This window comes from Bubalus bubalis, chromosome 1 (genome assembly GCF_019923935.1).
Source record: "Bubalus bubalis isolate 160015118507 breed Murrah chromosome 1, NDDB_SH_1, whole genome shotgun sequence".
Lineage (NCBI taxonomy): Eukaryota > Metazoa > Chordata > Mammalia > Artiodactyla > Bovidae > Bubalus > Bubalus bubalis.
Genome location: NC_059157.1, coordinates 199,014,418 through 199,026,538, shown reverse-complemented (window position 1 = coordinate 199,026,538; position 12,121 = coordinate 199,014,418). Strand labels below are relative to the sequence as shown.

Below are 12,121 nucleotides of genomic sequence, written 5' to 3'. Positions count from 1 at the left end.
AAATCATCAAAGATACAAAGAGAAATCTCTAGCTGAACAAAAGAACATGAATTTCTAGACTGAAAGGGCCCATCATCACACATGAAAACAGATGCAAACCAAGGCATCCATCATCAGTTTACAGAGCAAGACGTGGGGGAGGAGAAGAGAACCCAGATCACAGAAGGGATTAGGAATTGAAATGGTCTCAGGCTTTCCAGCTGGAAACCAAGAAACTCTACAGCAGTGGTACCAACATCCTGAGGGAAAAATATTCCCAACCTAGAGAATTCTACCTAACCAGACTGTTAACTAATGTCCAAATCTTTCAAACAGAGGTTTTAAAAAGTTCATCTCGGGAGCACAGAGCCTTTGGAGGGATGTGCGCCAGCAAACTGAGGGCATGAAGCAAGAAAGACGCAGCTCAGCGCTCTGGGGAACAGGAACACCACACAGGCAAGAGGTGAAGGGCATCCTCAGAAGGGCGGCAGACCCGGGACCTCGCGAGCAGTCTCCTCAGGAGAAAAGCCAGACTGACAGAACAGTGGAGGTGTATATGACTGTGGGAGTTAAGTTCATCTTAACTGTGTACATGACTGTATACAGTCAGTCACAAGTGGCGTCCAACCGCTGGGAGCAGAGAGAGCCCTAGCAGAGGGAAGGGCCAAGCCCCCTGCAAAGGGCACGCCCGTGCAGCGTCGGCTGCTTATTGCCACGCGGGAATGCCAGACCAGGGTTACCAGCTCCTAAGATTTTTATGAAATCCACATTTTCCTGAGGAGCATTCTCATTTTTAAATATCAGGAACAAATCAAAAATTTGTTTAAATACTGCTAGTTAAACAGTTCTCCAGCTGGATGTAGCTCACAAGCTGCCAGACTACAGCCTCTTTCATTCTAGAAGCTCACTGTCTCACATCACAGTGAGTTTGTGAGGACAGAAGCCTCCAAACTTGCCAACTTGTTGACTAGCACAAGCGACAGACTCCCGAGAGTATGATGACTGTCCCCCTCAGACACGGTGGCTACCTGATTCTGTGTCCACGAGGATGGAGAGGCCTCACATACATTCTTCTAACCAGCATTTATCCAGCAGCCGGGGCTTCCCTGGTGGCTCAGACGGTAAACAATCCGCCTGTGGTGCGGGAGACCAAGGTTCGATCCCTGGGTCTGGAAGATGCCCTGGAGAAGGGCATGGCAACCCACTCCAGTACCATGGACAGAGGAGCCTGTCTACAGTCCATGGGATCACAAAGTGTTGGACATGACTGACTTAGTTCAATTCAGTCGCTCAGTTGTGTCCAACTCTTTGCAACCCCATGGACTGCAGCACACCAGGCTTCCCTGTCCATCACCAACTTCCGGAGTTCACTCAAACTCATGTCCATTGAGTTGGTGATGCCATCCAACCATGTCATCCTCTGTCGTCCCCTTCTCCTCCCGCCTTCAATCTTTCCCAGTATCAGGGTCTTTTCCATTGAGTCAGTTCTTTGCATCAGGTGGCCAAAGTATTGGAGTTTCAGCTCAGCATCAGTCCTTCCAATGTACACTCAGGACTGATCTCCTTTAGGATGGACTGGTTGGATCTCCTTGCAGTCCAAGGGACTCTCAAGAGTCTTCTCCAACACCGCAGTTCAAAAGCATCAATTCTTCGGTGCTCAGCTTTCTTCACAGTCCAACCTCACATCCATACATGACCACTAGAAAAAGCAAAGTTTCCACTAGACAGACTGAGTGACTAAGCACAAAGGTATATACATAACAAAGCAAATGTAAAGGCAGCAGTTATAAACGACAGGAAAGAAAAGAGGCTGTAGAAGAAAAAAGAGTAATTATGATATACTATAAAAACGAAAACAACAAATTTTTCTAACCAAAAACTTCGATATAACTTCACGAGAGTAAGATGAGTAATGTGGGTATGGGTGGAGGATTGAGCTTCAGGGCTGGGGTGTAGTTGCACATGGCAAGTTGCCAGGCACATTTTTTGTGCTTATGACTTACAAAAATTTAGAAATAGTAGTTCTTAGCCCATCTTGTTGCCTTGGAAGGTATATCTAAATATGAAATTAAATAATTTGAATATCTTTCACTTCAAAATTTTTCAGTTATAAGTACAGTTAACTTTGACTTATATGTGAGTTAATGGTCTTCATTATTTTTTTGTTTGTTACTACGGAGAAACTATTTAAACCAGCTCCCATAGAACCATTCCAGAATAGGTGTAGGCCATTTAAAGGTAGAGGCAGCCAAGTCAGTTCTGCTTCAGGTGAAAAGTAAAAGTGAAAGTTGCTCAGCTGTGTCTGACTTTTTGAGACTCCATGGACTATACAGTCCATGAAATTCTCCATGCCAGGATACTGGAGTGGGTAGCCTTTCCCTTCTCCAGGGGATCTTCCCAAGCCAAGGTTCAAACCCAGGTCTCCTGCATTGCAGGCAGATTCTTTACCAGCTGAGCCACAAGGGAAGCCCAAGAATACTGGAGCGGGTAGGCTATCCCTTTTCCAGGGGATCTTCTCAACCCAGGAATCGAACCAGGGTCTCCTGCATTGCGGACAAATTCTTGTCAGCTGAGCCACGAGGGTGAAGGAAGTCCTGTTTATTTAGCAGTAGACAAGCCAGATGGGGAAGCACACGACCTCACGTCCCTGCCGTTCTGTTGGAAGCCCTGCAGGTAGGGTAAGCACTATTTATAAATGAGAGGAATAAAGGTTTAGTGAAGTTACGCTGCTTGCCTAGATTCACACACAGTAAATGACCAGCCACCATTCTGATGTAGATCTAATCTAGATCATCCAATTTCAGATTCCATAGGTTTTCCTAGATGCCACTCACCTTTGTCTTAGCCTTCCGTACAGAAGCTCTTCAGTGTGTGGCTTCGGCCCTTTAAAGCATGTGCATCCTTGTGTGCGTGTGCAGACATTTAGAGAAGAGTTAGCACTGTCCTTCTGAAACTACTTCAGGACCCTGCGGAAGAGGGGATGCTCCCAAGCTCTCTCTATGAGACCACCCTCACCTTGATACCAGAACCAGAGGAAGATCCTGCCAAAAAATTACAGGCCAGTATCACTGATGAACACAGAGGCAAGAGTGTGCAACAGAGCCCTGGCAGGCCAAACTAATGTGCGTTAGACACAGAGGCAAGAGTGCAACAGAGCCCTGGCAGGCCAAACTAATGTGCGTTAGACACAGAGGCAAGAGTGCAACAGAGCCCTGGCAGGCCAATCTAATGTGCGTTAGAAAGACCGTGCCCCATTATCAAAAGGGACTTATCCCAGGGATACAAGGATTTTCCAATATCTGCAAATCAATCCATGCAATACATACCACATTCATAAGCTGAAGAATATGATCATCTCAGTAAAGCACATACATCCTTGGTTGCAATCGCAGGTACATAGCAAAGCTTAATCTTTTCTTTTTTTTTCATTCTTTTGCTTGTGTCATTGTTCTGCTCTGGTTGAATTAACACTGGAGAAGGAACAGTGTGGTGGATGAGTTTTTCAGGTTCAGGAAAAGTTTACTATAAAGATCAAAACTAAAATTTCATCCTATCAGATTTCTATTATTCTTGTTAAAAACTTGCATTTTTCTCTTTTACATATGCTAAGTTGGCCTCAGTTATTCAACAGTTCTGGCACATAATTACAAACGAAAAATGCTCTGGAAATACAAGTTTTCATTAGTAAATTAGAGATGTCATTATCTGAAAGCAGGGGACAGGAGGGAAGGGAAACTTAACCTATGCCCGTCTAGGTTTTACTCTGGGATTCTTTTAACAAAAGTTAATAAAAGATAGACAAGAAAGTTGATTAACGCATATATGTCACGTGTATATGGGAGATACCCGGGGGATAATCAGTGACCCTCAAAGAGATAGCTTTGAATTTCAGGATTAAATACCAACTTAATAGAGACAGGAGAGGGGAGTGTAGCCCTCTTAGGGGAGAGTAAATGAATTATAGTTTTTCCAGTGGTCATGTATGGATGTGAGAGTTGGACTGTAAAAAAAGCTGAGCACCAAAGAATTGATGCTTTTGAACTGTGATGTTGGAGAAGGCTCTTGAGAGTCCCTTGGACTCTCAACCAGTCCATTCTAAAGATCAGTCCTGGGTGTTCTTTGGAAGGAATGATGCTAAAGCTGAAACTCCAATACTTTGGCCACCTCATGCGAAGAGTTGACTCATTGGAAAAGACTCTGATGCTGGGAGGGATTGGGGGCAGGAGGAGAAGGGGACGACAGAGGATGAGATGGCTGGATGGCATCACCGACTCAATGGACGTGAGTTTGAGTGAACTCCGGAAGTTGGTGAGGGACAGGGAGGCCTGGTGTGCTGTGATTCATGGGGTCGCAAAGACTCGGACACGACTGAGCGACTGAACTGAACTGAAATGAATTTTAGGACAGATGAATTGACCCTGAGAAGAATGAATGGAAAGTATCTTTGTGACAGAGTTTGTCTGGATGGACTTGTGACAACTGAGTTCCTTTTCGAGCATTTATGGGAGTTAACGGTAAGGGGAGTTCAGAGAAAGCCTCTCCCTGCACTTGCTGATTCCAAGTGCCTCAGCTCAAAATAATCAATATACCAGAGTGGCCTACTGTGGGGTGGCACATCCTGAACTACCTACAGCCATACTTCAGGGTAGCATGTTCTGCCACCTTTCAGAGTTCAGACTCATTCTCCACCACGTCCCTAGTGCTGCTGCCTGGCCCGGGAGTTAGTAACTGCTGAGGTAGCATTCGTTACATTCAGTGGACGGATGGATGGGTGGATGGATGGGAGAAATGGGAGGAAGAGCCTTCGTGCCCTCATTTGTTATGCAAGAAGAATGTTAATACACTGTTTACCATCCTTATTTTATAAAATGTATTTGTATTTGTAAAACCTATAACTTCTCATAGTTTCAAGTTTTCTCAAGTTGTAATAACATAGGACTGTTGCCCTAGTTCCTCCAAACAAGTGCCTGTGTCAAGATGCTTTAGAGACTGGGTTGTGCGGCTCTTCCAAGCTATTCACACTTACTGTGGGCTTCCCTGGTGGCTCAGCTGGTAAAGAATCTGCCTGCAATGCAGGAGACCCCAATTTGATTCCTGGGTTGGGAAGATCCCATGGACAAAGGATAGACTACCCACTCCAGTATTCTTGGGCTTCCCTGGTGGCTCAGACGGTAAAGAATCTGCCTGCAATGTGGGAGACCTGGGTTCAATCCCTGGGTTGGAAAGATACCCTAGAGAAGGGAAAGGCTACCCACTCTAGTATTTTTGCCTGGAGAATCCCGTGAAGAGAGGAGCCTGGTGGGCTACAGACCATAGGTTCGCAAAGAGTTGGATGTGACTGAGCGACTAAGCACAGCACAGCACACAAGAGTACTAATATTAGTTGACTTTTCTGTTTTCAGTGATTATTTGCATCTGTTGTGTCGTTTGATTTTCAAAACAATGGCCTTTCAAAATAAAACCCTGACTCTTCCACTAGACTTTTGAATTACAAATCTTGGTTCAGCACCAAATCACCGTGTGATCCAGACAGGTGATTTAATGTCTCCAAGAATCAGTTTCCTCATCTGTTCAGTTCAGTTCAGTCACTCAGTCATGTCCAACTCTTTGCAACCCCATGAATCGCAGCACACCAGGCCTCCCTGTCCATCACCAACTCCTGGAGTTCACTCAGACTCACATCCATCGAGTCAGTGATGCCATCCAGCCATCTCATCCTCTGTCGTCCCCTTCTCCTCCTACCCCCAATCCCTCTCAGCATCAGAGTCTTTTCCAATGAGTCAGCTCTTTGCATGAGGTGGCCAAAGTACTGGAGTTTCAGCTTTAGCATCATTCCTTCCAAAGAAATCCCAGGGCTGATCTCCTTCAGAATGGACCGGTTGGATCTCCTAGCAGTCCAAGGGACCCTCAAGAGTCTTCTCCAACACCACAGTACAAAAGCATCAATTCTTCAGCGCTCAGCCTTCTTCACAGTCCAACTGTCCCATCCATACATGACCACTGGAAAAACCATAGCCTTGACTAGACGGACCTTTGTTGGCAAAGTAATGTCTCTGCTTTTGAATATGCTGTCTAGGTTGGTCATAACTTTCCTTCCAAGGAGTAAGCATCTTTTAATTTCATGGCTGTGTAGACAGGGATAATAACTGTACCCTTGTCGTTAGACTGCCGTGGGAATCACATTTGCAAGTGAAGTTTTTGGGATAGAGCCTAATGAAGAAGGCATCTGCAGGCCACTCTTGCCTTAGAGGTGAGGGCAGTCACAGCTCCCTGTGGTAGGCATCAGCCCTGCTGTGCTTTTGCTTTCTTCAGGGGGAGGACGGCGTTTTGTTCTTCTCTGCTTACCCTCCCAACATAGAGCCAGTCATGGATGAGATAGTCAACAGATGGCTGTTGGAATGAGTGAGGTAGGCAGGTAAATTTCTTTTAAATCAGAAAGTTGTTTTCTAAATGACTAAACTTGAGCTCAGAGAGGTTACTCCCAACAAGTTTTGAGCAGCTGCTATAAATCAGTCCCTTAGATTATGTCATTTACTCTCCAGGCAGTGTTATGGGAGGTCTTCAAGTGGAGTCCCAGGAGGAGAGCCCGATCTTTGAATCCTGAGCCCAGAACCATTTACATTAAACTCTGCTGCCTGTCTCACAAAACACACAACAATTCTTCTAGGGTCAGTGACTAATATATAATCATAGCATTTGGGAAAATATATGAGTTATAAAACGAATCGATTATCCAAGTTTTATTTATTTGTTTGATCACAAAGAAAACTATACATGAAAATGTTATACTGTTCTAAATATCCTAGGTTTTTGGATTCTACAGTAAAAAAGATAACAGGTAACTGAGTATGAATATGATAAAATGAACAACTAAGGAAAGAAGAGTCTGAACAGACACAGAAAGGGTCGGATAAGTGAGTACTTTACAAATGAAAGCAGATGTATGAAATTACAAGCTGTCAGATCAGCGATGGAAATGAAGATGATAAAGTGGCTCCTTCCATAGATTATAATTATTCATTTTGCCTGGTCCTGTCTCCTTTCTCCATAATGTTCATGGAACGGGGGTGGGGTGGGAAGCTGTCGCAAGGAATGATGTTTCCCACAGAAGAAGGAAAAAAGGAAGTCTAGGAACCAAGGGTATTTCTGATCATAAAACATCGTTTTGTGACTTGTATTGTTTCTGGTGAATTACAGTTGTTTTCTTGTGGAATATTTTTCAACTAACCATTCTGATTAATAAAAAGGATTCAGTTGCAACCACAGGAAGTTGCAGCTGTAAAGTCTGTTGACAGTCGTGCTGCGAAGGCGTCAGCCTGGCTCCCAAAACCAGCGCCGCCGACGGGCACAGCGGCGGCGGCAGCGGCAGACGGGCGGCCGCGGAGCGGAGCGGTTCCCACAGGCCGGCAGGGAAGGCTGCGGACAACTGCCTCCATAATTAGGGTGCTTTGGGGGAAAAAGCCTAAATGTCGGTCCAAGGAACATAGTTAGGCTTCTCCATGATGATTTTGACACTTTTCCTGCAAGAAAATGCTGCATAGATATCTTTGCTAAATCCCTTGTTACCTTTAGAAAAACAAATAGTTTGAAGAAATTGTATTCTCTTTAATTTTGAACTGTGTAATATTTATATATACACAAAATAAATGGAGTATATATAAGTTGCAAAGTATAATAATCATGGTAAATAATACTTCATGAGAATTTTAAACTGGTCATTTCCCATTCATGAGATTTTTGCTCCTTATTTCCAAGCAGCGAAGTAGAGACATTTAAATACAGCCATAAAAATGGCGCGTTTGCACGCACACACCTCAGCTTCTTCCGTCCAGTACCGCCCTGAGGCTGGGGCCTGTGTGCTGGAGTGTGTGCGTGGCGCAGTGTGCAGCTCCGGAGGCCGCTGGGCAATGATCCCTTCTCCAGCTTCCCTTTATCCGAACCAGCTGAGTTATTGATTTACCTGCTTTGAACCTAAGTTGTTATTTTGTTTCTCTTACTGGTACAGATACCTGAAACAGGCTTGCTTCTCAGTTACTTTTTCCCTTCTATTTAGTGATCTCCAGTAACTACCAGACCTGTCTTGGCCTTCTGATGCATTACCCACTCATCGGGGACGTTCACTCACTGATTCTTAAGGCTCTGTTCCTTCGGGACCCAAAGGTAAGCTTCCCAAGCGGGATGTGCACAGTGTTAAGTGGGATGAAAAATTGGCGTCTCCTCATTACTCTTAAGGATTCGTGATGTAAAATTTGCGTAGTGGCAGATGAATCACCTGCTGAAAGAATTTGCCTTAGAGTCACAGGCCAACACTCCCGTGCCTGGTGGGCGAGCAGCTCAGCGGGCAGACTCAGGACGCCGGCTGAGAGGTGGGAGCGTGCTCTGTTGTCACTCAGAAGGGCCTCCTGCTCGCCTGCTCCCTTGGGAACCCAGGACGTGGCTGAGCACCCGCTTCTGCTGGGAACCGTACTTGGTGACCATCAGCTTCCCACACGGGGCCAAAACTGACCCTAGTAGAACCGTGAGGATCATGTGAAGACCAAGACATTAGAGCTCTAAAAAAACACGCGTTTTGTAAGAGTTTATAATGTAATGAAATACTAAGTTATTTCATATTATGAATGTATACTTATTTTGCGGGTTAAGAGTAACCTAATGAAGGAAAGATCTAAAAAGAATTTAATACTGACTTCTCTATTTGCACTTAAGTCACCAAAATTTTCTTTATACTCCAGAGAAAAAGTGGGTTCTTTTACAACTAATGTTATATTTCTTGAAAATAAGAACATTAAGTGATCTAAAAAAAAAACAAAAACTGTGAATCCTTGATGCTTCAGAGCCAAACAGAAATACTGGATGGAGCCTGAGAGAGGGAGCCTGGGACAGGAGGCCTCAAGCCGGGCGGCGGGTGGTAACCCCTCCCTTGGCTCTCTGGCAGGGCCCCTGCAGTCCTGGTGGCCGCGGTGCAACTGTCTCTGAGTCAGTCTGTCTGCGGGTCCACTGCCAGGGCGCTGTCTGATCGATGTGGGCCTCCGAGTCCAACATGATCCTGATTCTGAGACATTTCTGTCCTTGCCTCAGTTGTTGACCTCAACCTTTGAGCTTGGTTTTAAATTTTTGTTTTTCTTGTGCCTATATCCATTTTCTCAGAAATGCACAATTTTTATATCATTTCTCCTGCACAAAATTTCATTATGTATCAGAAACATAATCCATCAATTCTCTGATACATAGGTAGCTTATCTTTTTTCTGGTAAGGTTTAGGAGTCAGACTATGAAAAACATAAAGTCCCATATTTTTTATGTGTATGTATGTGTATGTATATTTAATATGAAATAGCCAAGATTAGTGGCATATCTATAAAATGAGTAAAGAATGAAGTTGCTGGTCAATGAGGTATCTGAGTTTTGATCTACAGACTTATGGTAAATTCTGTCTGCTCAGCACTGGGAATTATCAGTCATACAGAGTGGGACAAAAATTGCTAAAATAGCCATTTGAATTATCCATTTGTGTGATTTGTTTGGTTTAATTGAAAGGAGAAATGAATCTGTTACGTAAACCATCCATCTTGTTTTTTCCTAGCTAAATATGGTTGTCCTTCCTAGAAACCATTTACAGTTATAGTTGCAGAATTCTGATACTAAATTAATCAATGTTATTAGCAGAATCTGTGATTTTAGAATGCTTTTGAGCTCAAGAAGGTGGTAGAGGGACCTCCCCTTGTGGTCCAGTGGATAAGACTGCAGCGCACTGCAGGGCGCTCGGGTTCAGTCCCTACTCAGGGAACTAGACCCGCAGCTGAGGCCCGGAGGGAGAGAGAGGGAGGGAGGGAGAGTGATGAAACCAGTTCTACAAGCATTAAATTCTTCTGTAAGGTTTAAGAGAAAAAAAAATAGCATAAAAAGGTATCTAGAAAACAGTATTCCTCACTTTTACATTCAGGGTCTTACCAAGTAAAAACAATCAAGGTAAGTGTCCAAAAGTTAGGACCTTAAACTGGTATTTCTGAGACATGAGAAGCTGGGCATGGAGCCATGTTGAAAAAGCTTTTGAGAACCCGGTGACTGCGTGGTGACGTCTGTAAGGGAAAATAAAGGCAGCCACAGCATTTTACGGGGGTTCAGACGGCCAGCCCGCGAGGCGGGGGCTGCGCTGAGCGTGTGTGGGCTGGCCACTGATGTTATCGGTACGTGTCAGATGGTGGCCGACGGCACTCGGTGCTGCTGCCGGCTGCAGGCCTGCTGCAGGGCGCGCTCCTGGGTCTAACCAGACGCCTGAGCTAGGAATCTGGACACAGGTTCAAGTCTTGACTCTCCTACCACACATCCTGTCATCTGGTGAAATCCATGCTTCCTGAGTCTTAGTCTTCTCTTGCGTTGAATTACTTTGCTTCTGATAACCCACCCATGCAGAGCAGCCTTTGACCATAAAGAACTGACTTCTAATGATATAATAAGATCGAAGACACAAGTGGGAAAAAAAAAAAAAAAGTTTACACATATATTCTAAAACTCCCCAAGCAGATATGTAGTTCATGTCAATTATGAACTCATAGAGGAGGCCATGGACAGTTCAGTTCAGTTCAGTCGCTCAGTCGTGTCCGACTGCTTGTGACCCCATGAATTGCAGCACGCCAGGCCTCCCTGTTGGAGAAGGCAATGGCACCCCACTCCAGTACTCTTGCCTGGAAAATCCCATGGGCAGAGGAGCCTGGAAGGCTGCAGGCCATGGGGTCGCTAAGAGTCGGGCACGACTGAGCGACTTCACTTTCACTTCTCGCTTTCATGCATTGGAGAAGGAAATGGCAACCCACTCCAGTGTTCTTGCCTGGAGAATCCCAGGGACGGGGGAGCCTGGTGGGCTGCCGTCAATGGGATCGCACAGAGTTGGACACAACTGAAGCGACTTAGCAGTAGCAGCAGCAGGCCTCCCTATCCATCACCAACTCCCGGAGTTCACCCAAACTCATGTGCATCGAGTTGGTGATGCCATCCAGCCATCTCATCCTCTGTCGTCCCCTTCTCCTCCTGCCCCCAATCCTTCCCAGCATCAGGGTCTTTTCCAATGAGTCAGCTCTTTGCATGAGGTGGCCAAAGTATTGGAGTTTCAGCTTCAGCATCAGTCCTTCCAGTGAACACCCAGGACTGATCTCCTGGGAGGGAATAAAGAGAGGAGGAACAGGTGTTGCTAGTACCCCACCCCATCCTCTGAAAATCCAGACATCAGAGTGCTTTCGATGTTTCCTGTGTATTAGCAGCAATGGAGCACTTAAATCAGAGTGAGTATATACACAGAGGCAGATCTCTGTAAGCTAGTGCAAAGAAGAGGTTTGAAGGGCAGGTGTTTGCTCCCCATGTCCCAGCTTCACGAGGCCGTTGTGCTTAGCACTGCTGACAGACACAGTAAGACAGGAATGAACACGCAGCTCCGGGCCGCCCTGGTTCATCGTCAGCCTTCAGAGGAGCGCTTCGTCCTCCCGCTAGCCCTCAGTCCCAGTGGAGACTGCTCAGTTGAGGACAGACTGTAGTAGGGCTCGAGACACTGGGCTGTTATTTGTTCTCCATCAGATGTAGGCCTTGCCGGGAAACTATGTCTCATCGCAGCAGACTGAGATGAGGGGCCTGGAAGCTAACCACAGGCTCATACTCCTCCACGCCTCCAAGCCCTTTGCCATGCTTGGTTTGGTCCTCACTCCAAGCTCCGACTCGGGCAGAGCGGGTTCTCTCTCCTCTTGCTTTTTCAGTGCAGAGGGATTAAGGCCATGTGGCTTTCCCCGGGCCAAGCTGCCTGCAGGCGTGCAGACCAGCTAGAGCGGTTCCAGGCCCTGCTTCTGCTCACCCCGTCCTGAGAGTCCGAGCATCTGCTCTCCCTTCTCCAGGAAGCCCTTCCAGGCTCAGATAAGCAGGTGTTTTCCCTTTGAGTGCCCTCAGCACCTTAGTTTAGCGATTTGCATAATCAATGAATCGTAGGTTAGTGATTTGCTTGTATCTTTTATCAATTATCTCTCCTCATGATCCTCTCATTTGACAGCTTTAGCCTTGTGTCCTGCAGTGGTTGCTCTTAAGAAAACAGTGGTAAATTGAATGCTGACTCTAGTCTGGGTGGATCTCACCTCACCTGTTTTCACCTCCCTTCACCATA

The 12,121-nt window shown here is 45.7% G+C and overlaps 1 protein-coding gene across 10 annotated transcripts in view; it reads left to right on the top strand.

The window, feature by feature from the left end:
- TBC1D5 (TBC1 domain family member 5) overlaps positions 1–12,121 on the top strand; it is a 586,162-nt gene that overhangs the window by 434,379 nt on the left and 139,662 nt on the right. For all 10 annotated transcript variants that reach the window (XM_025287205.3, XM_025287148.3, XM_044938556.2 and 7 more), the window contains one exon: positions 8,033–8,139. In XM_025287205.3, the coding sequence (XP_025142990.3) occupies positions 8,033–8,139 (107 nt within the window). The remainder of the gene's footprint in view (positions 1–8,032; positions 8,140–12,121) is intronic.